The sequence below is a fragment of the Quercus robur genome, chromosome 2 (assembly GCF_932294415.1).
Source record: "Quercus robur chromosome 2, dhQueRobu3.1, whole genome shotgun sequence".
Lineage (NCBI taxonomy): Eukaryota > Viridiplantae > Streptophyta > Magnoliopsida > Fagales > Fagaceae > Quercus > Quercus robur.
In genome coordinates this window covers 62,014,878-62,037,043 of record NC_065535.1, presented here as the reverse complement: position 1 = coordinate 62,037,043, position 22,166 = coordinate 62,014,878, and the positions used below count along the sequence as shown (strand labels likewise).

The window sequence follows — 22,166 nt, the reverse complement described above, 5'->3', positions numbered from 1 at the left end:
AAATTTTCCTGAACCAGTCCTGTGTATTTTAGGGAATAATACATGCATCTTAATTTTTTGGAAGTTCATTTAATTGTCTAATATTTTTATTAGGGAACATGTCTAATTTTAATTAAATCAAGTCAATTCGTGATTTGTGACATGTCACTTTAACATTGAATGAGAAAAAACATTTGATCAAGTGGTGGGACCCACATTGCCACGTGGCAATCTATGATTGTTTCACATGGTAATGCCAAGTCTCCAAGTTTTGAACTTTCCTAATTGTGTAACATGTGCCACCATGGCCCACAATCACCTAGTTTGAGGCGCGTTCAAATTTACTACAGTTTTGTTGCTGGGCCAGCAGTAATAGGTGCACAACTATTCTTAAGCAATGGAGGGAACAATGGTTTGAACATCTTAGGCCAACACTTGTCACTGATATTAGTGATGGCCTTACAACAAGCAGGACCACTCACATCAAATTTTCCCTTGGAAAGAGGTCCATGAATCTCAACTATGCACCCATCAATGCTTTTAAGTGATGGCCAGCGTTTTGCAATGTCTTGTTCCAACTGTCCTGTGGATAGTCCCGAGAAAGGTAATAGCATTTTCTCAGAGAGCTTGCTCACAGTGATCTGATCAGCTCCCATAAGTGAAGGTGCTGATGCGGCTTCTCCAACTCTAGAGCCAGTTAAACAAACTTTTTTTATCGTTGATTGAAAAGCTGGGTTAAATGGGAACAATTTAGGCCAGCAACACTCTGATCAAATTAATGGTTTTGCAACAAGTTGGTCCAAATAAGCTAATTTTGCCACTAATAAGTGAATTAATAATATTGTAAGACATCCTTGTACACTTGTAAGAACTGACTAGCATTGTTGTATATCTTTCTTCATACGCAGTGTTGCTAAACGCCCTGGTAAAGAGGTCTTGCTCGCAACCTGTCCATTTCCTTTAGGTGATTGAGCATAAGAGTTATTGAGCAGTGGAGTGAAGATGTGAATGGTGGGGAACAATTTAGACAAGCAATTTTCCTCAATTTGCATGATGGCATTGCAACAAGAGGAACCTACAATGCTAAATTGGCCATTGATAAGTGAACTTAAAATTTGAGTCAAACACCCTGGTATGTTTACAATAGATGACAAACATTGCCCATTTGCCCCTGAAGGCCCCCCAGCCCCAGGAATTGAGAACAAGTCAGGTATTTGTGGCAACTAAGCTAGCGCAGTAGGAACTAACACTGCCAAACATACACACAGCAATATTAGAGCAGTGTTTGGTGATTTTTTACCCATGGTTCTTAGCAAAATGGATAAACTTGTAGTGTCTGTGACTAATGGTTTATCGGTAGTGTTGGAAGATGCTTAAGGCTAATGGAAGTAAAAGGATGATAATTTATAGTACTTATCTAAGACATACAAACTAAAACGTTTTACTATCTCAAAAAATACTAAAACGTCTTTTAGTGTCATTGAAGCAAGTGCTATAGTTTTATAATTCAAAATTCGTTCTGTTATTGCCTTGGACAAGCTCTTCTGTTGTCTCCAGTTGACTTATTAAGCAAAGAACGTAGCTGATTTGCAATATCACGGCCTTGAACAAGCTCTTCTATTGCCTTTTTCTTGCTAGAAGGTAAGCTCTCAGGCCAAGTACTCTCCATTGTTGTGGGTGTGAGTTTCAATGTGTTTTGAGACTTTTGTGTTTTGTGTATGTGTGATTGTCTATTGAGCTTTGAGTCCCTTGTGTTTGAGCTCTTTTTTTGCCAGCCAATGTGAAGCAAAGCAAGAGGGTTTTTTTTAGATTAGATATGTAAGACGTAAATAATAATAAAAAAAAAAATAAAAAAAAAAAAGGAGAAGAGAAGAAGAAGAAGCAGCATGAAGAGGCTTGTTCTGAAGATGAGATGAGAGGAATCCATGAGGTGAGCTACAAACCTTGATTTATCAAAGGGCAAAATTGGGTTTTCAATGAAATGTTTGGCCAATTTGATAATTAAAGACAACCTCTCAACGGTAATATTTATGAACACGCGTTTGCTTTTGTAAAAGTTTGGAAGAACTATGATGTGTTAAAGTAAAGTTGCTTCACATTTCAAAAAGTAGCGTTTTCCAAAAAGCAGGTTTTATATGGTTTACCAAACACATATATTATATATTTGGTTTCAAAAAACACTTTTTGCACTTGAAAAGTGCAAACAAATGGGCACAAAGTTTCTGTAAAGGACTCTAAAAAGCTCAAATTTTAAAAATTTTGTTTTAAAACTCTTGTGATCTATTCTCTCTCTTTTTTTGGTGAAAATTTTGAAATGCCAAAAATCCCCATCTCACTAATTTTCATTTTTTTATTAAAAGATACCCATTGCCCGCTATTGATATTGTATTTTTTTCTTTTAGGTATTGATATTATATTTTATTCTTCCTTGAATTTTGAAGAAAAATTGAGCTCTTGGATCAAAGGATTTCATGAATTTAATGGTCAAACCATTTTTTTTATTGATTTCAATCATTTTTTATTGGATTTTCCAAATTTAACTAAGTTTTAATAGAAATCCAACAATTTAATCTGGCGAATTTGGTTCACTTTTAAAGATCATGAAGTTCCCATCAGTTTGACTATTCATGGGCAAAAATCAGTATTGAATAAAGTGAGATATCATGAAAACTACCCAATTTAGGTTTATTTTATAATTTATTAAGAAACACACGTCATTTTATAAAATCTACTATAATTTTCTCCTGAAATGAATGTTAGATTTTTCTTGGACTTGGCCGTGATTTTCGCTTTGACTACATGGTCTCAAAATCTTGGGCAAAGATTTACCTTTAATTGTATTAAGATATTTGCCCTGAAATTGCGATTCATTTAGAAAATTAATTGATTTTCCAAGAATGGGTGCCATTATTTTTATTGGGTCCATTTGCTTTCAAATGGAATTCCAATTTTCCAGAATCAGTCCTTCTCAAAAAAAAAAAAAAAAAAATATATATATATATATATATATATTCCAGAATCAGTCCTGTTAATTTCATTGAATAATACATGTATTTCTAAATTGAGTTTCAAATATGTAAAGCTTTTATATAAGATAATTTTGTAAAAATATAATTTTTGCCAGCAATATATATATGAGTTATGACTTACTTTGGAATTAAAAATCTAAGACTTATGTTTGTGTGTGTGTGTGATTCTTTGAATTTTTCTAGAATTCTGAATCAATGTGATAGTTTAGTCTCGGCCTCTCCCAAAATAAAAATCTTGGTTCCATCCCTGCATACGTGCACAACTATTCTTGAGCAATGGAGGGAACAATGGGTTGAATGGGAACATCTTAGGCCAACACTTGTCACTGACATTAGTGATGGCTTTACAACAAGTAGGACCACTCACATCAAATTTTCCCTTGGAAAGAAATCCATGAATCTCAACAATGCACCCATCAATGCTTTTAAGTGATGACCAGCATTTTGCAATGTCTTGTTCCAACTGCTCGACTGATAGTCCTGGAAAAGGTAATAGCATCTTCTCAGAGAGCTTGCTCACAGTGATCTGATCAGCTACCGGAAGTGAAGGTGCTAGTGCAACTCCTCCAATTCCAGAGCCAGTTAAACAAACTTTTTTTATCGTTGATTGAAAAGCTGGGTTAAAAGGGAACAATTTAGGCCAGCAACGCTCTCTGATCAAATTAATGGTTTTGCAACAAGTTGGTCCAAATAAGCTAATTTTGCCACCAATAAGTGAATTAGTAATATCTGTAAGACACCCTTGAACACTTGTAAGAACTGACCAACATTGTTGTATATCTTTATTTCCATGCAGCGTTGCTAAAAACCCTGGCAAAGAGGCCTTGCTCGCAACCAGTCTAGAGACCTGTCCATTTCCTTTATGTGATTGAGCACAAGAGTTATTGAGCAGTGGAGTAAAGATGTGAATGGAGGGGAACAATTTAGACAAGCAATTTTCCTCAATTTGCGTGATGGCATTACAACAAGAGGAACCTACAATGCTAAATTGACCATTGATAAGTGAACTTAAAATTTGATTCAAACACCCTGGTATGTTTACAATAGATGACAAACATTGCCCATTTGCCCCTGAAGGTCCCCCAGTCCTAGGAATTGAGAACAATTCAGGTATTTGTGGCATCTGAGCTAGCCCAGTAGGAACTAACACTGCCAAACATACACACAACAATATTAGAGCAGTGTTTGGTGATTTTTTACCCATGGTTCTTAGCAAAATGGATGAACTTGTAGTGTGTGTGACTAATGGTTTATCGGTAGTGTTGGAAGATGCTTAAGGCTAATGGAAGTGAGAGGATGACAATTTATAGTACTTATCTAAGACATAAAAACTAAAACGTTTTTTAGAGTCATTGATGCAAGTGCAACAGTTTTATAATTCAAAATTGGTGCTGTTAGTAATAATGGAATCAATGCTATCTTAAATTAGGACTAAGGTAAGTTATACTTCATTGATGTAGGTAACAACTTTTCTGCTAATCATAATTTTGTAAATAATGAAATTAATAATGATAAACCGGAAGGGGTCTTTTGGCATATACATCAAGGCTTCTTAATAAAACTTTTTTGGTTGTTGTTACTCTTCCCATCAAGCAAACACCAGTTACGCAACCAATAATACTCCCCAAAAAAAAAAAAAAGTTATGTTTTTTTTTAGGCTTAAAAACATACAATGTGTAAGCCTTTTCCCTTTTATTGACTTGTGATTCAAGAATTTTTATAATCTATCTTTAATCAACAGCATCTAAACAAGGTCAAAAATTAATTAATTAAAATAGAACGTGATCTCTCCCTCCCTTTCTCACCCCCCCCCCCCCCCCCCACACACACACACACACACAAAAAAAAGAAAAAAAAAAGAAAAAAAAAGAGACATGAAGAAGTCTCTCTCTCTCTCTCTCTCGGCAGCAATTGAAACAAAATAAAGTAAAAGGCAAAAGAAAATTTAATAACACACAATTAAAAAATATTACAAAAATAGAATTGTGAGATAAAATTCACAATATTTCAAAATGAAACTACAGGATGCCCTTTCTTCCATAATCTCTAGTACATCACAAAATTAAAGTCAATCTCACTCAGGTTCAGGTATAGTTGGAAGTTATACAATCGCAAAGACCATTAAATTTCAGCTCATGATATGTCCTTAAAGTTACAAAGTAACAATTGAAAGATGAAAAATCCATCTGAATATTACTTACTTTTTAGGATTGATAACAATGGAGGGAGAGAACTGAGAAGTTTGTTTTTTAATATTTTGAGCGAACCAGTGAGTGAAGGCCTGAAGGGGTTTTTGTATTTGTTTTTTTTTTTTTTTTTTCTTTTTTCCATGAAAGAATTAAAAAGGAAAATTCGCCGTTGCCGGGGATCGAACCCGGGTCACCCGCGTGACAGGCGGGAATACTCACCACTATACTACAACGACCAGTTGCTAAGCTCCAAACACGATATCTTACTTAACATTACTTCTTGTGGCGAATACCAAATTCTTGTACTCATTGTGCAAGCAAAGTAATCTCGGTTAACATAACCTCCTAGATTCAATAAAATAATCAAAATTGAAAATCCATACAATTTTAACTATCTTTACTATGACCAAAATTAATAAGGGTAAAGAACTACAATTTTGAGTAAAGTTGGGGGTGATTGTTCAATTTTAAAATTTAATGAATACATTATAAATTTGATACTAATTTAATATGGATTTTTTTTATTTAACTTTTTTTCTTATTTATATTTTTACCTTTTTTGTTTGTTTAAATATATATAATTTGATAGACAAGGATTGGAGAAATTTAAACTCTGAATATTTTTGTTGGAAATAGTAAGAACTACTAGTTGGATTATAAAACTTTTTGACTTTTTTTTCTTTTACTTGAGTTATTTTTAAATTTAAGTTTGTCCTATATGTCAAGGTTTCACATGCCTAATTTACTTTTATGAGGTCAGTTTGGAATTAATGGTACAATTTTTTTAAAATTAGAAAATAGCTTTATTCAATTTGAAGTTTAATTACATAATCATATATAACTCACAGAAGAATCTTTATAACCAAACTAAAAAATTTTCTATTTGCTATGCCTTTTTGCAAGACATTGTTGAGGACACTTTTGGCAGATCAACAAAAGGCCCAAAACCCGTTAATTTGTCCGACTCAAAACAACTGGTGCAGCCTTTGTAATGGCAAAGCTCACAACTATTCAAGTCTATTACCCATAAATTTGAATCCAATTAAGCTAGGCCCACTAAGCCAACAGCAAAAAGCCATTAATATGGCCCAATTGCTGGCAAAATCATCGTATGAGGTTGGTTAAAAATAAACTCCATGAATTGAAAATCCCTAGTTTTGAGAAATTATAAAGTCTTCTGGTGGATTATGTCATTTTTCCATCATTTCACTAAAAAACTTCCACTTGTTTAAAATTGCTGAGTCAGTAATTAATTTCTATTTAAAAATTTTTTCTAACTAACAATTTTAAACATGTGGAAGTTTTTTAATGGAATAGTGGACCACATCACTCGTTCAACTATGTAGATCTTATAATTTCTCCCTAGTTTCCTACAAAAAGAACACAAACATTCCAAAACCATATAATGAGATTGGCTAAACTAGGGCCCACGGGATTAATACTAGCCTAGCAAAGGGTCCCCAATTGAGACATAAACAAAAGATCAAATAAAATTCTTCTTCATTATGTGACCAAGCTCATATAAAGGAGAAAGAGCCAGCAAAGGGAAGGAAAAATGAGCAATGGATTGGAGAGCAAAAGGGTCATTCCACATCAAATGAGCTTGGAACACAAAAATTTCACAAATGAACTTAGAACACATGTGAGATCATTAGGTCCATGATTGATGTCATGTGTAAGTGTAGGAACTCACGAAAAAAAAAAAAAACATATCTACTATATAATAAGCCTTACTCCAACAAAACACATTCCCTTCATAATCAAGGATAAATCACCATTAATGCAAGGTTTCCATGATCATTTAAATTCAACAAGTTGCGAAGAGACTTTTCTTTTTTGGGAAGCATTTTTCATGGAACTTAATCAACAAAGTTTCAATTCCTAGAGAATTCATACTTTTCAAGACGAACTCAATGCAAGGAATGCTAATACTCAATGCAAGGAATGCTAATACTCAGTAGGCACAGTTGACATTCATCTTATTCAGTAGATTTTCAAAGTGAAAAATTATCTTATGATACGGTCTTATGAGACATCTCTTTCACACCGTGTATGAGTTCCAAACATGTGAGAGAGAGAGATCTCATGAGACCGTCTTATGATATACCTTTTTTTTTTTTTTTTTTTGGTAATTAGGATAATATCATTAACTAAAAAACATCAACCACTGAGCATTTATGCTCATACACTGTTCCATCAGCATCTAGGCTGAGCAGAAGGGAAACATCACTAGGGGGAATGGAAAATTACAAAATCATGGGAAAGTAGAGCTCCTCTTCTAGCAAGGGCGTCGACGCACTTATTGGCCTCTCTATAGCAGTGTAGAACTCTATTTCTATGGATCTTTTGCAGACCAGCCTTGCAGTCAGCCATAATAATATCATTGCTATTAAAACTACCTTCATCCTTATGCAATAACTCAACCACCAACTTGGCATCAAGTTCAATTAAGACATTGGGCAAGTTTAACTCAACACACAAATTAATGCCATCCCGCAATGCCCATAGTTTCGCTGTCACACTGGTGGTGTGCCCAATGGCTCTAGAATATCCACACACCCATTCCCCACAATGGTTACAGATTAATCCACCTCCACCCGCTTTGCTTGGGTTACCTAAAGAAGAGCTGTTCAAATTTAACTTGAACCAATGCTCCGGAGGAGGCAACCACCGGACCTAAATAGTTGTCAGCGAGCGGTAGTGTCTTTCATTCACACTGAGAAAGGCGAACTCCAGTGCTTTAGCAATTGTTTTAGCCATAAGAGGCTTTATGATGTGCTGATTCTTGAAGATAAAATTGTTACATCTAAGCCAAAGACACCACACACCAAAAGTAAAGAGAGTGCTCCAAGGGATGCCCACAGAGGAATGAAGATGAGAAGTACAGTTAATTTGCAGTCAAACCAATAAATTTGTGCCATAAAACATATTGGATTGAATTGGAAAGGCAAAAGAATTCCAGAAATCCTGAGCATGTCGACAATCTCTCAATGAATGAATAATGGATTCCACATCAACATTACATAACGGGCAGTAGGGAGGTATGTTCAGCCCTCCCATATTTAGAACTTCTCTGGTTGGTATGCTTTAGTGAAAGCATTGCCAAAGAAAGCATTTGATCTTGGGTCGCGTAGAAATTTTCCAGATCTAATTTCCCATGAAATGATCACAATGGGGGTTGTTATGTGTCGTACATGCTAGCTTATAAGCTTCCTTAAGCTCAAACTCCCCATTTGGAGAAGAAGACCAAGGAATTCTGTCTACCCCAGCCGTTGTCATAGCTATGGGAGTGGCTTTTATTTTCTGGCCTAAAGAGAAAGGAAGAACAAATGATAAGCACCCCAAATTCCAGAAACTGTTCTGAGTAATATCCCTCAGCAAAATAGTGTCCTCATTCCTCTAGAAAGGGCCTGCAATGTGGCTTCTAATAGGTCCATCGCTCAATCATTTGTCATGCTAGAAGGATAATAAACTATTCTTGCACGGAATCCACTTAATGCCCTTCTTGAATATTGTTTCGCCTTTACTTAAAGCCATCCACGTGGTTGAACAAGATTTGTTTTTGAATGCAGAAAATCTACCTCTTCGAGTATATTTATGAGCAAGAACTTTAGCCCATGGTGAATCTTTCTCTTGATGAAATCGCCAGCTGAGGTTGGCAAGTAAAGCTAAATTATTTTCTTTGGTTGATTGAAGACCAAGACCGCCCTCCTTTTTTGGTTTAGTGATTTTCGACCAACTAACTAGATAGAGCTTCCTTTTGTTATCTGTTGTACCCCAAATGAAGTTATGACACAATCTATCAATACCTTGGGTAATCTTTAACGGAAGGGCAGCACATTGCATTAAGTAGTTTGAGATAGTGGAAAGAGTAGCTTGTGTCAAAACAAGCTGTCCAGCAAAAGATAGAAGATGAGCTTTTTAACCCGCAAGTTTGCCTTGAACCCGCTCAATCACCGCCCCAAAATCTTGCGGAGACGATGTGTGCTTTAAGGGAAAACCAAGATACTTACCCAAGGATGGTGTGGAGCGGAACTTCAATATGTTGCAAAGCTCCTCTCTACAACTATGATCCAAATTGGCTGAAAAAAAATACCTGAGATTTCCCAACATTCACCTTTTGGCCAAAAATCATACAAAACGTGTCTAGCACCTCTCTTACAGCCCGACAATTTTTAACATCAGCTTTCGCGAATAGAATAAGATCATGCACAAAGAATAAATGAGAAAAAGGCAAACCACCCCTAGAGACTGAAATTGGATCCCACAAATTATCTTCACATTTATCCGTTATGAGTGCCCCAAGGATTTCCATGCACAAGATGAAAAGATAAGGGGAGAGGGGGTCTCCTTGCCTAATATCCCTTAAAGGCAGAAACGAATCCAGTGCCCCACCATTAAAAAGAATCGAGCTGGTTGAAGACGAGACAGCTCATAATAAGGGAGATGAGGTGGCTAGGGAACTTAAACAAAGTAAGAGCGTCCTTAATAAAGCTCTATTCAAGACGATCATAAGCTTTCTCCAAATCAATTTAGCCATGATTCCTTCTCTACCCCTCTTTTGGATATTGAGTGAATATGCTCTTGAACAATGATGGCGTTATCAACACCCTTTCTCTTAGGCATAAACATTGTTTGAAGTGGCGAGACAAGGTATTCTAGGGTTGGTTGGAGGCGAGCCACGATAAGCTTAGTTATAACCTTGTACACCGTGTTGCATAGGCCTATGGGTCGATAATTATTAAGCGTTTCTGGGCTGTTACATTTGGGGATGAAAGTAATTAAAGTTTTGTTGAGATACTCTAGAATTTTTCCAGTGCAGAAAGATTTTTTGGCTTCACTCTTAACTGAATTGCCAACGATTAACAAAGATCATTGAAAAAAGCCTGCATGAAGTCCATCCGGACCCAGAGCTTTGTAAGGTTTAAAAGAGCATAGTGCAGCAAGAATCTCCTCATCAGCAATCGATCTTTCCAACTTGGAAAAATCTTTAGCTTTTAAGAAACATCTCCAGAATGGAGGTTGCCACTCTTGCCTAGAGGCACTATAAGAGTTGGATAAAACCTTGTCTAATAAAATCAGCAACTTGTCGATCCCTAGTTTTCCAATTACCTATACTATCCTTCATACAAGTAATACAATTTTTACGCCGGCGAATCAAAGCTGAATTGTAAAAAAAGGTAGTGTTTCTATCACCCTCAACCACCCAAGTATATCTCGATTTCATACTCCAATATTCTGCCTCCAAGTTTGCAAGTGTAGATAGCTCGGCTAAGAAGGATTTTTCCACATCAATCAAGAAATTATTGGGATTATTTCCCAAAGTGGTTTGCACTCCCTTAAGTCTTGCATAGGTTCTCTGCTTTCTATGGAAAATATTTCCAAACTGGTCTTTATTCCATATATTGACTTTGGTGGTAAAGGAGAGAATGGCATTAGGTTAATATGCAGTACCAAACCATGCATCTCTGACCAAATCAGTGAAATCTGGATGAGACAGCCACATAGGTTGATATAATGGCCGAGGAAATCGTACCTCCCGATTAGTATGTAAGTACAGGATAACAAGACTGTGATCAGAGTGGGATCTTTCCAAATGAGTGACATAGGCTTTTGGACATAGCACATTCCAGTCAGAATTAACAAAAAATCTGTTGATTCTTTCTTGAATGAGGGTGGATAAGGGTTGCCGGTTTGCCCACGTGAAATGTGGTCCCAAGTATCTCAGATCAATCATACCGCAAGTATACAAGCACTACTGCAAATTGATGGCTCTTGAGATGTTGACGGGTCTACCACCGAACATATCTTTACCCATTAACACCTCATTAAAATCCCCTGCGATGATCCAAGGGAAGGAATGAAGCTCAGCAACCTCGGTCAAATTGTTCCACAATAAAAGCCTTTCTACATATCTGGGGCTAGTGTTAATCGCCAACAATAACCATGAATTATTTAAGGAGAGGTCACGCACCAAGGTGTGTATCTCTTGCTCCGTGGATGAGAGCTCAGAGACCTCTACTTGCATGGTGTCCCACAAAATCCAAAATCCACTAGTGAACCTAATATTATTGGCATGTATAGCCGTATCAAAAGGAAGCCTATCTGAAATATTTTTAGCCCTCTGGCCACTGCTTTTGTCTCAATGATAATCATAATAGCAGGGGAATGGTTCTGAACCATATTATGAACAAAACTTTGAAAGGATGGGCTTAGTGCACCCCAACAACTCCAATTTATAATCTTCATTATTAAACTAAATGAAGGAAGGAAAGAAGGAAAACAAATTATTCAAGGCCAAGGGACTCACCTCCTTCCTCGACCTGCATGCCATCCATTTCCACATTATGATTATGTTATGGGTCGGTTTGAGGTTTAAGCTCCTGTATCATAGTGTCCATAGCTAGATTGGAGTTTGGAATTGAGCCTTCCTCTTTCCTGATCTTCTGCGGTCTCAACTTAGGATCAATGTTCTTTAGATTAGCTCTGGATATTTTGAGAGCTGCCAATGCCACCACATCTCCCAACTAGGTTCTAGATGCTTTAACCTCTGTAATTATAGCTTTTGTTGCTGCCTTAACCCCCTTCTCAGTCTCATCCATTCTACTGTCCATATCTATCTCCACCTAAGATAAAGGCATGCCGTCACCGGAGCAACCCGCTGTGAAAACCATCGGCTTATCAGGAGGAATTTCGAAACCAAAACCTCACTTTGATTCCTTAACCTTCGCCAATTGTTTCAGTCTTTCCCCTTTCAAACTCAAAGCCCCACATAATTTTTGATTGGATCGAGAGTTCCGAGAGTGATGTTTGGTCGATGTTTGAGCTGAATAGAGGTAATTTCTGTCCTTATTCTCTAGCTGGGTGTGATCTGCCACAAAGGTATTATCTGTTGAAAAAAGGTTGGCAACGTGCTTACTTTCCTTCTATAAAGGGCCTGATGGGTCAAGCACATGGGTAGATGGGCTTGCAGCATGATTTGGGGAACGGGCCTTTTGATGTTAAGCCAGGCTATGTTGGGAAACTTGGGGGGAGACTTTATTTCCCTTTCTACTAGCTTGTCTTTTTCCTGAAACCATAACCCAAGGCCCAAAAGTCTCCTCACTAGGAATAGAATGGTTCACTACAGGTAGATTGGTCATCTTAGTTCCATCTTCTCCATCTTTCTCTGTTGCCTTGGCTGTGTAAGGGTAGCTCCATCTTGTGACCAACATGACTGCAAGAAAAGCATAAGGAATTAATCCCTTCGTACTGAATCGATTGTTTAACACCACCAACCTTAATAATCTTGATGATGGGATTAGCAAAATTAACCTGAACACAAATCCTAGCGAATCACCACATGGACTCTGATGTCGTACGTGTATCAATCCTTAAAATAGGACCTATAATTTGCCCAAGATCACGCAGCACCGACGGTTCATAGTATTTTATGGGATGCTCAGGGAACCTCACCCAAACAGCTACTGAGGATACACTGGCTGTTGATGGTTTGAAGTTTGGTTCCTACTTCCTAATAGAAAGGAAATGCCCACCAACAAACCAAGGACACTCTTTCAGAACTCTATCATAATCCTTTTTCAACGAGAAGCGGATTAGGAAAAAATCCAGCTCTAGATCAATGTAGTCCAATCTGCCACAAGGTTTCCAAATGGACATGATCCGCGATGTGAGGAATTGATACCCCACAGTCTTTCCAACCACCTTAACTATTAATGCATTTGACCATAGGGCCCTGATGCTTGCTTTCCTAGCACCAGAAAGATTGAAAGCTGCTATGCCCGCTTCAAGGTCCAAGCTTTCATCATTGGAGTCGTTTTTCATGTCCATTTCATCTTCAAACTTGAATGCTCTTTCATAAGCTCCAAGAATCTCACTAGTAATCTTCTCCTTGTAGGAGCTTCTTGTCCCTTCAGCACAGGGAGAAACATCCTCTGGAATGTTATCACCTCTTTGAGTTTCCTTGACTTTTTTTGTGCTGTGTTGCAACTCTTCATCTTCCTCCCTTGACCTCACAGTAGTCTCAAAGGTGATAGGAAGCTTAATTAACCTTGGAAACATGGAAAACGAGCAAAAAGATCCCAAACAGACATGAAGCCACATAGTTGTAGCTTTTGCACACACATAGAGACGGCCAAAGGTAGAGTATGGATTGGGTAGACCCATACCCTACCAGAAATGTTTGCCCATGGATATCGGGATACCAATATCCATTATTTTCCATACCCAATTCTTACTCAAATTTATTATCCATGGATATCCATACCCTACCCGAAACCCATTTAATTTTTTCTTTTTAAAATCCAAAAACATTTTAACTAAAAAACTAACCAATAACTTTATCTTAAAATAAATAAAGTGACTTTTGTAGGTGTTAAATAGCTAAAATTTTAGCTCCACCAATATGGATGCTCTTGTTTTTAGAACTCAAAGTCTCATTTCGAATATAAAGATCACAGTTATGAACATGTCCCATACATTTAGAACACTGTAAGATTCTTTGGTGAAATGGCACAGGAAAAGCCTGGACATGAAATTTTCTTAGTAGAAATCGCGTTTCTAAATAAATTTCAAAAACTTTGTGGTCAAATAATTAAGGAAAAAAAGATTTAAATGATTTACTTTAAATATATAAAGGACTGTGTTAGGACATATGTGAATCATGTTAGGAACATATGTCAATATTTTATGTAATTGGCTAATCCTTTGACAAAACGCACTTTACTTGTAATTGGGTAGATCTAGGATGTGTTTAACACTTCAAGAAACAATGTTTCAAGTTTAAGTGTTAAAACCATGCAAGTCTGTCTAAGAAACAAGTGATGAAATGTTGGATTTTAAATCTCGACAGCTAGTATCTATCGAGGATTAAAAGCTGCTGAAGCTCGATGCTCGACAGATAAGCTATCTATCGAGGTTTATGAAAAACAGATTTCTAGCTCTGATTTTCATTCAATCTGTGTGTATAAGTTTGGGCTGTCTCTTCTCACAACCCAAAACATATGTAAGGATTATTTTAAGGGCCGTCAAAGGTTGTGCAAGTGTGAAGCAAAGTTGTGTTCAGCAAAGTTGTGTTCATGCAAATTGTGATCAGAGACAAAATTTACCCTATTTCATGTTTCTCTTGAAGAAGCTGCTGTATTTATACACTGTAGGGTTTTGTGACCAAGGAGTTTCTTGATCTTCATCGTGTGATGAATATAGTGGGCCTTTTTGGTTATATCTAGCTGGATTGCCTCCTGCGATACTGGGCCCAAATATTCTGAGTAAGGGAGTTGAGACCGGTCCAACTGCAACTCAATTTGGTCCAACTTGTGCGCAAACTATGCCTCGTTCGCCAAAAGCGCACTTACGGCGGGCAAAGATGTTTTAGATAAGTCGTGGCAAACAGATATGGTAATAATAAGACAAAAGAAAGTACTTTGATTTCTTAATTAAAGTGAATAGATAATCCTTAGTCAAGAAAAGATAATCACAATTTAACAACAATTACTTTTATAAAGAAAGTAAAGGGAATGAGTGGGTAGTATATGAGTTAATTAAAAGAAGAAAGAAGTTAGATCAAATCTGATCCGCAGGACCAAAACTAAAGAGGGAAGAACGCCTCTTCTCAAAGTGAATAATCTCCTAGGGAAATCCTACCATGGAAATTAATCACTTTGAAGGAAACGAACCTGAATGGTTAGTGCACAAGAGAACTCTTTGTTTCTGGCAGAGAGTAGGACTTTCAAAGGGAGAGAGGGAATCAACTTATTGGTTCATGCCTGCCGCTCTAACTCTCTATCTTTTTCTTTCTTTCTCTTCTAATATTCCCCTTTCTTATCTTTTTAATTTTCTTCTTCTTTTTCTTAATACTTTTTTTCTATTTCCTGGCTTTCAAATTCCTACACCATGGTGCTTGTGTTGTTGTCCCCCGTACACGGTAAGGGCCTCTTTTTACAATGCCTGCCGTGACCGGGTTTTACTATTTTAGCCCTTAACCACCTTTGTTTGGTTTAGGTGTACTTGCTGACCACCACTAGTCCGTCTGTGTGCCACTCCCTATCGCTAGACAAAAGAAAACTATTTTGTTTATTTGTCTGCCGTAGCACCTTTTCCTGCTATGGTGTGGGTGCCTTCTCTCTTCCTATCCCTCATGGCATGCACCTAGTGGTTCCAACTCAGCTTTGCTTCTTTTGGGTGGTATGTCATCTCAACAGGACATTTCCCCCAAAAGAGCCCGAGTAGGAACCTCAAAAATAGGTTTTTCCCCTCTCCCTACCGTCAAACCATGCCCTCTTACCTCTGACCCATGACCTCACCGTGTCCTGTATTGGCTAGGTACAGGCTGGTGAGGTCTTAGCCTTGCGCATGCCTCTCTTTCATGTATGTCCAAAATCTGCATGTTGCTCATGCGTTTGTCATGGTTGGCCTACACAGTCTGCCGTTCGTTTTTGACTATTTTCTGGTTCCCCTTTCCTTTATGGCTTGCCCCACTTAGGGGTTGGGCCTTGCTTGACAGTGGGCTTCGCCTTTCTTCAGCCCATCCTTTTTCCTTCTACCATCTCCTGTCACATCACTTTATCATTCCTGCTGTGAAGTTGTTTGCCTCAATCCTGTTGAGCCTCTCCTTCCAATGGCCTAGTATGGTCATTGGTTCTTTTATTACATCATTGGTGGGCTCCTCTGTTCCATATGTTTTCTCTTGGGTGTCCCTAGCCCATTTGCTTTCCTTGGGCTTTTCTTGGCCCTTTTCTTAACTTTGCATTCCCATGAGTTTTTACTGTGTTCTTTGGGCTTCCCCGACCCAATTACATTATCCCTCATCCTTGGAGCTCATAGGCTTGCCATTAACCCCTTACTTTCTTTGCTTTCATTACTTTGGGTCTGCTATGGTCCATTCTCACTTTTCCACATCATATACTACGCATGGTTTGCTTTTTCTCTCTTTCCAGACTCCTTTAAGCCCATTTACCCCCTCAAAGCCCATTTGTTAATCTCATGGGCCTGTGATTCATTATTCCTGCCGCTTGGGATTAATGAGTTTTCTATCCATTTACCAACTCTTTTCTATCCACGTTGTTAGGCTTCTCCTTTCCACTTGGGCTTCCAAAATGGCCATCAACATTTAGCCCCCTGAACATATGAAGCGTTTTTGTGATTCATATGTAACGCTTCATATGTGAATAAAAGACTTCCTTGCCCTTTCTGTCTTTCCATCTTCTTTTCCTTCGCGGGCTTTTTGAACAGTGGTCTCTACCTTACACATACATATATATTCATATATATAAATATATATATATATATATATATGTATATTTCTACTGCGAACAGTGTTGTCTCTTTGAATTTCCCAGTTTAGCAGTTATTTTGAAACATAGCCGTCGTTTCATTAATTTCATCGTCTTTTTGATGGTTGACCCGTCGCCTCATTTCGTGTTGGCATTAATGACCTAGGTATTTAAAAGGGAACCCCTTTGTAATCCAAACACAAACTCCATCTTCCGTTCCAAAACTTTCTTTCCATTTTCCCTTTCTTCTCCACTTCCTCTTCCTCAAACACCCCCAACGGTTTTCTTCGATCAAATTCCTGTACAATGACACCAGGGAAAAGCCAAAGCTCCTCCTACTGTAAAGGAAAAGAGGTTATCTCTGATCCTTCCATCGCACGTGATGTAGGCGAGGAGGCCGTGTACTCTGAGTTGGACCATTCCGATAAGGAAGAAACGCAGCGTGCCTCGGACAGTGAGTGCGCTTCACTTATTGATCCATGGTACAACATTCATCCCCATTTCCCAAAGATTCCTGACGATTATGCGCCACCGCCGCTAGGCCGTGTGTGGCTTGCTCTTTGTCGGCGAAATACAGACGTTTCTTGGGCCCCGTTGGCCTCCTCAATCCCCGATCTTGTCATTCGCCAGGGCACTTCGCTCCCCATGCCTATCCATTTCGAGTTTGGATCGGGTACCACCTTGGGTTGGAGGGAGTGGGTGGACAATGAGTTATCCAACATCGGCTTCATGGGGTTGTTATAGCGGGCTGGTGTTTTGAAGGCTATCATTTCATCCCGCTACTTATCCAATTTTCGGGACCTCTTCAACCTCTATCACTTAGTCCACCGGTGGTGTACCACCACCCATACGTTCTTTTTCTCCTGCGATGAGGTCACTGTGACCTTAGAAAATGTAGTCAACCAGTTACTTTTGCCCATCCTTGGTGACGTTGATCCTGCCACCTTAGAGCTTTCTCTGAAGGAAGAGGCTGTGGAGGCTGAGTTGAAGAAGGGGATGAGCAGGAATGCCAAGTTGTCTTATTGGGTTAGTTCTTCTTCTAAATTCTCTGTGTTTTCCCGTTGTGCGGCCTTTGTTGTGTTTTGGCTTTATAAGTTTGTTTTTGGGTCCCACCCCCATTACGCCGTGAAGCCTTTATATTTTCGTTTTGCTATCAAGATTTCTGCTAGGGTTAGTCAACCATTGGCTCCTATGTTCTTGAGGCATTTGTATGTTCAATTAGACATCCTATGGAGCGATGAGAGCCAGGCAGGCTCTTGCCCCATAGTCACCTCCTCCGTTCATAGTGCTATTTTGCAACACCTGTTGTATGAGCATTGTGCTAAGCATTTGTTGAAGTGTAGGCCTTTTCGCTTCGTTAAAGATAAGTACCAATCGTGTCCGCAAGCCATTACTAATTTTTGTGGTAGATTTGAGTCAGACTTTCCATTGGCCTTTCTCTGGGTTGGCTTGAAGCCAATTGACCATTCCGTTGTTGAATCCTTTGATCAAGGCGTCGGATTTTCTTGGAGAGCTTATAGAAAATTGGGTACTGGTTATACATGTGTAGAATCTACTATGGGTTTGTTCGTTGACACCAACGAGACTACCACCCCCTTGACTGGTTTTGATGAGACCGGGATTACCTACTTGGCGGCCACTAATGCTGGGTGGTTGCCTTATTTGGCCAACGAAGGAATTAGGTTTGTTCATTATCTTGCCAATCGTGTGAAAAGGCAGTTCGGATTAGACTAGGACATTCCTGATGACCTTTCTTTTCTTATGGAGTCCCCTACTTCCATCCGACCCTTTTTGCGGCCCATTGCCTTTGAATTTTGGAGTCAGCGTTTTACTGCAGTTACCGTTCCGGGCTTACTAAGGGAGGGTCTTTATACCCCTGCCATGCATGGATATTGGCAAGCTGTGATGACTTCGTTTGAAAAAGAGTTAATAGGTAGTCGTGGTTTCGCCCTCGTTCCTCCTAATGGGCTTAGCACAATTATCTCGGCTAATTCTTGGTTGCTTTTGCCTTCCAAGTCTATGTTAGCATATGCTAAGAAGCATAATCAGTCTGCTATCTTTGAGTGGGATGAGGAGAAAAGAGGGTGGCATTGGCACGCTGGTGATTATCCTTCGGGTTGGGAGAAGAAAGTTAAAGTGACCAATATTTCTGTGCCGAGTAAGAAGGGTCCTGCCAAGCTTAAGTTTGCAAGCAAGTCCAAACCTACTACTCCACAACCATCTACAAATGCTCCCCCTTCCAACAGAACACGAGGCAGTAAGAGAAAGACTACCCTTCACCCTGCGTTTGCTGTTGAGCGAAGAGTAAGTTACCTCTAATTCTGCTTCGTCTTTTATATACTTTTGACTTTCCTATAGCTAATCCTGACATGTGTGCTGACTTTTCTTTTTAACCTTATCTCTTGTTCTCTTTTTCCATTTGCAGTCTAAGCATAAGGAGGATACCTCAGTCACCCGTCCTATTTTGCTTGATGAACCTGAGTTTGAGGTACATTTCCTTTCTTTTCTTTTCTTTTCTTTTTTTTTTTTTTTTTTTTTTTTTTTTTTTTTTTTTTTTTTTTTCTTTGCACGTGTTTCATATTCCATATGCTTTCGTTTGACTCATCCGCCTAAAAGTTTCTTTGATCTTCATATCTTTTTCTTTTCGTCTTCTAGGATGAGCCGGAGCCTCTATCTATATACTACCCTATAGCTGAGGAGCTTTTTGCCTCCATGGGTGCACCTATGGGAGGCTTTTTGATGGGGATGGCATAGTATTTGCAACACCTGCCCCTTCTGCTTCTGCATACAGAGTTCCTGCTAAGACTCTTACTCCTCCCACTGAGCCGGTACCCATAGATGAGGGTACTCATACTGGGAAGGTTAGTGAGGCCACTCTCATTCCTGCTGAGACACTTACTCCCCAAGTGGAGGTCACTCATCCCGCTACTGTTCAGACCGAGGTTGCTTCTCCTGTTACACCCCTTGTCATCTCCACCAGTGACACCTTTGTAGTTCTATCTCAGGCTGTGAAGGATGGTTCTTCACTGGTAGTCACCCCTTCTTCCATTCCTAGATTTGCCACACGTGGACCTGATGTGGATTTGTCCTCTGAGGGTTCTGAAGATGTCCTTGAGGACTCGGATGATGAACCTATTTTGAAGAAGATGATTTTTGATTCTGATGACGAGGAGAGTGCTCCCCCCAAGACCGAATTCATGGGTATGTGCCTTTCTCCCTTCCTTTTTTTTTTCTTTTGCTTTTGCCAAGTTCATTCTTTCCTTTTTTTTTTTTTTTTTTTTTTTTGTTAGCTCTTCCTTACACGTATGTATTTGTGTCTCCCTTTTGCTGCAATCTCCCTTTATTTGTATGCCTATTTCTGTGTTTTGTAGAGACTTTTGAGGGGCCAAGGGTCGCAGCAGACATAGGTATGCCTTCAATCGCTGCTCCTACCACACCCATAGCACCCGTTTCTGCCGTACCTTTTGTACCTGATTCTGCTGTTCCTACAGTCCCCATTCTCATGGGTCTTGGTAAGTTTCTCATCTCCTTCCTTATTTCTTTCTTGCGAGTTTGTTGCTTCTAGCTCATGGTTTCTCGTGTTTCGTCTCATGCTCCTTGTTAGGTCTGTTGCCCACTGTCCCTTTTCAGTTTGAGGTGGGTAGTAGTTCTGCCACAGTTTCGAACCCTGTGGGCGAGGCCGCAGCCTTCTTTGCGCATTTTGATCAGCCTGAGATTAACGACCTTGATCCTGCAGACTTCTGGGGTTTCGACCTTCCTTATGTGGACTTCCATGGCTTCAGGGTTCCCAGGATTGCGTTTCTCACCTAAAGGCAGTTTTCAGTAGCCGAGGGGACTTCATGCAAGGATTCTGCCTTGGTCATTTTGCCAGGGAGCATTTCTTGAAGCTGCTGGGAAGCGTAATGAATGATATTGAGCATAACTTCGTTGATATTGTCTCTTCCGAAAGGATCTTGCAGTGGAGAGTAGCGGTTCAGGAGCTAATCAATGTGGACTTTGCTGTGGAGTTCATCCTAAACCTTCTCCGTGAGATTGCCCGAGCCTTTTTCATGAAAAAGGTTCAACCTGCTGCAGATGCCATTAACACACAGATTGAGACTTTGAAGAAGGAGGTGGCAGACTTGGAGGGTCATTGTGAGCGTCTTCTTGCTAGCATTGGTGGGTCCAGCCGCTTTGGAGACCAGCCTCTTATCTCTAGGCTTCGTTGATGCCGTTCCCTTCTTCTTCTTTTTTCTGTTCTTTTCCTTCTTTTACTACCCCACCTAGTACACTTCATCTATATATTTTCTCTTTATTGCAATTATTTGGCTAATTTGACGTAATTGCCACAGTTTGGGTTTGTAACTTTTAAGAAGCTACACTTGGTTGCTATTTATGCTATTACTTATGACATGGAATGCTTTTTATAATATTTCATATCTTTTTCATTGTGTACTCATAAAAGCATGTTACAAACTTGTCTCGTGACATGGTCACTTGAAGGAAAAAAAAAGAACAAAAGGTAAACCTTGAACTCATTGAATGAAAGGGATAACTACATAATCTTAACTTAGGCATAATAACGCTTCAGCCATTTCCCATTGATGGGATCCATTAGGTCCTTGCCATCCATTTAGGCTCTTGCCATCCATCTAGGTTAGATGATAATACCCACTTGGGTGTGTCTCTCTTATCACGAGGGGTCCATCCCATTTTGGTGCAAATTTAGATGGTCCTGCCATACCTTGCCTGACATAGTCCGCCACTTTTAGCACAAGTTTTTCTTCCGCGAATACCCTCTCTTTAGTCATCCTACCATAGGCTTCTGTCATCCTTTGTCTGTATCTACGGCTACGCTCTTGGGCTTCTTCCCTTCTTTCATCAAGTCCTTCTAGATTTTCACACCTTTCTGCCGTAAAGGCTTCTTCCTTTCTTTCCTTCCCCTGTATCTACATAACTCTCAAAGATGGAGTCATCACTTCTGCTGGGCTCACTACCTATGTCCCGTATACCAAGGAAAAGGGTGAAAATCCTGTGGCAGACTTTGGTGATTTTTTGTAAGCCCAAAGGGCGTTTGGCAAGTGCGTTGCCCATCCTCCTGTGTACTCTTGGCTCATTTTACTGATGATCTTTATGAGAACCTTGTTTGTTGCCTCTGCTTGCCCATTTCCTTGAAGGTAATAGGGCGATGAACGATGGTGCTTGACTTGGTAGAACTCCAGCATCTTCCTTACATCACTATTGACAAAGGGTGTGCCATTGTCGCTGATAATCCTGTGGTGTACTCCAAACCTCACAATTATGTTTTCCTTGATGAAGTTTACCACTACTCCTTCTGTGGCTTTTCGGAGTGGCATTGCCTCTGCCTACTTAGTAAAGTATTTCGTAGCTACTAGCATCCATATGTATCCATGCGATGGTGGGTTAACTGGTCCTACCAAATCAAGCCCCCAAGTGTGGAAGGGTCATGGGGTGACCATGCTATGTAAGTTCTGCGGGTAAGTGTGAATCAAGTTGGCTTGCACTTGGCAACTGTGGCATTTTTTCACAAATTTTGTCATATCCTTTTTCATGGTAGACCAATATTAGCCCATTTGTAGTAGGCATCTGTAAAGCTTTTTCTTCCCCTGGTGCTCCCCACACTCTCCCGAATGCATTTCTTTTATCATTTCTCTTGCTTCTTCAGGGCCCAAACATCTTAAGCGGTCCTCATCGTACCC

The 22,166-nt window shown here is 39.3% G+C and overlaps 1 protein-coding gene and 1 non-coding gene across 2 annotated transcripts; both read right to left on the bottom strand.

The window, feature by feature from the left end:
* Positions 1–5,361: 5,361 nt before the first annotated feature.
* On the bottom strand, positions 5,362–5,433 carry TRNAD-GUC (transfer RNA aspartic acid (anticodon GUC)). The gene has a single exon. It is a non-coding gene; the product is annotated as a tRNA-Asp (tRNA).
* A 15,665-nt stretch (positions 5,434–21,098) lies between these two features.
* LOC126701614 (uncharacterized) lies at positions 21,099–21,803 on the bottom strand. The gene is made up of 2 exons (XM_050399859.1): positions 21,459–21,803; positions 21,099–21,395 (listed from the first exon to the last, which is right to left on the bottom strand). Exons 1-2 carry the CDS (start codon positions 21,801–21,803, stop codon positions 21,099–21,101), a joined length of 642 nt encoding a protein of 213 aa, XP_050255816.1.
* Between the last annotated feature and the right edge of the window lie 363 nt (positions 21,804–22,166).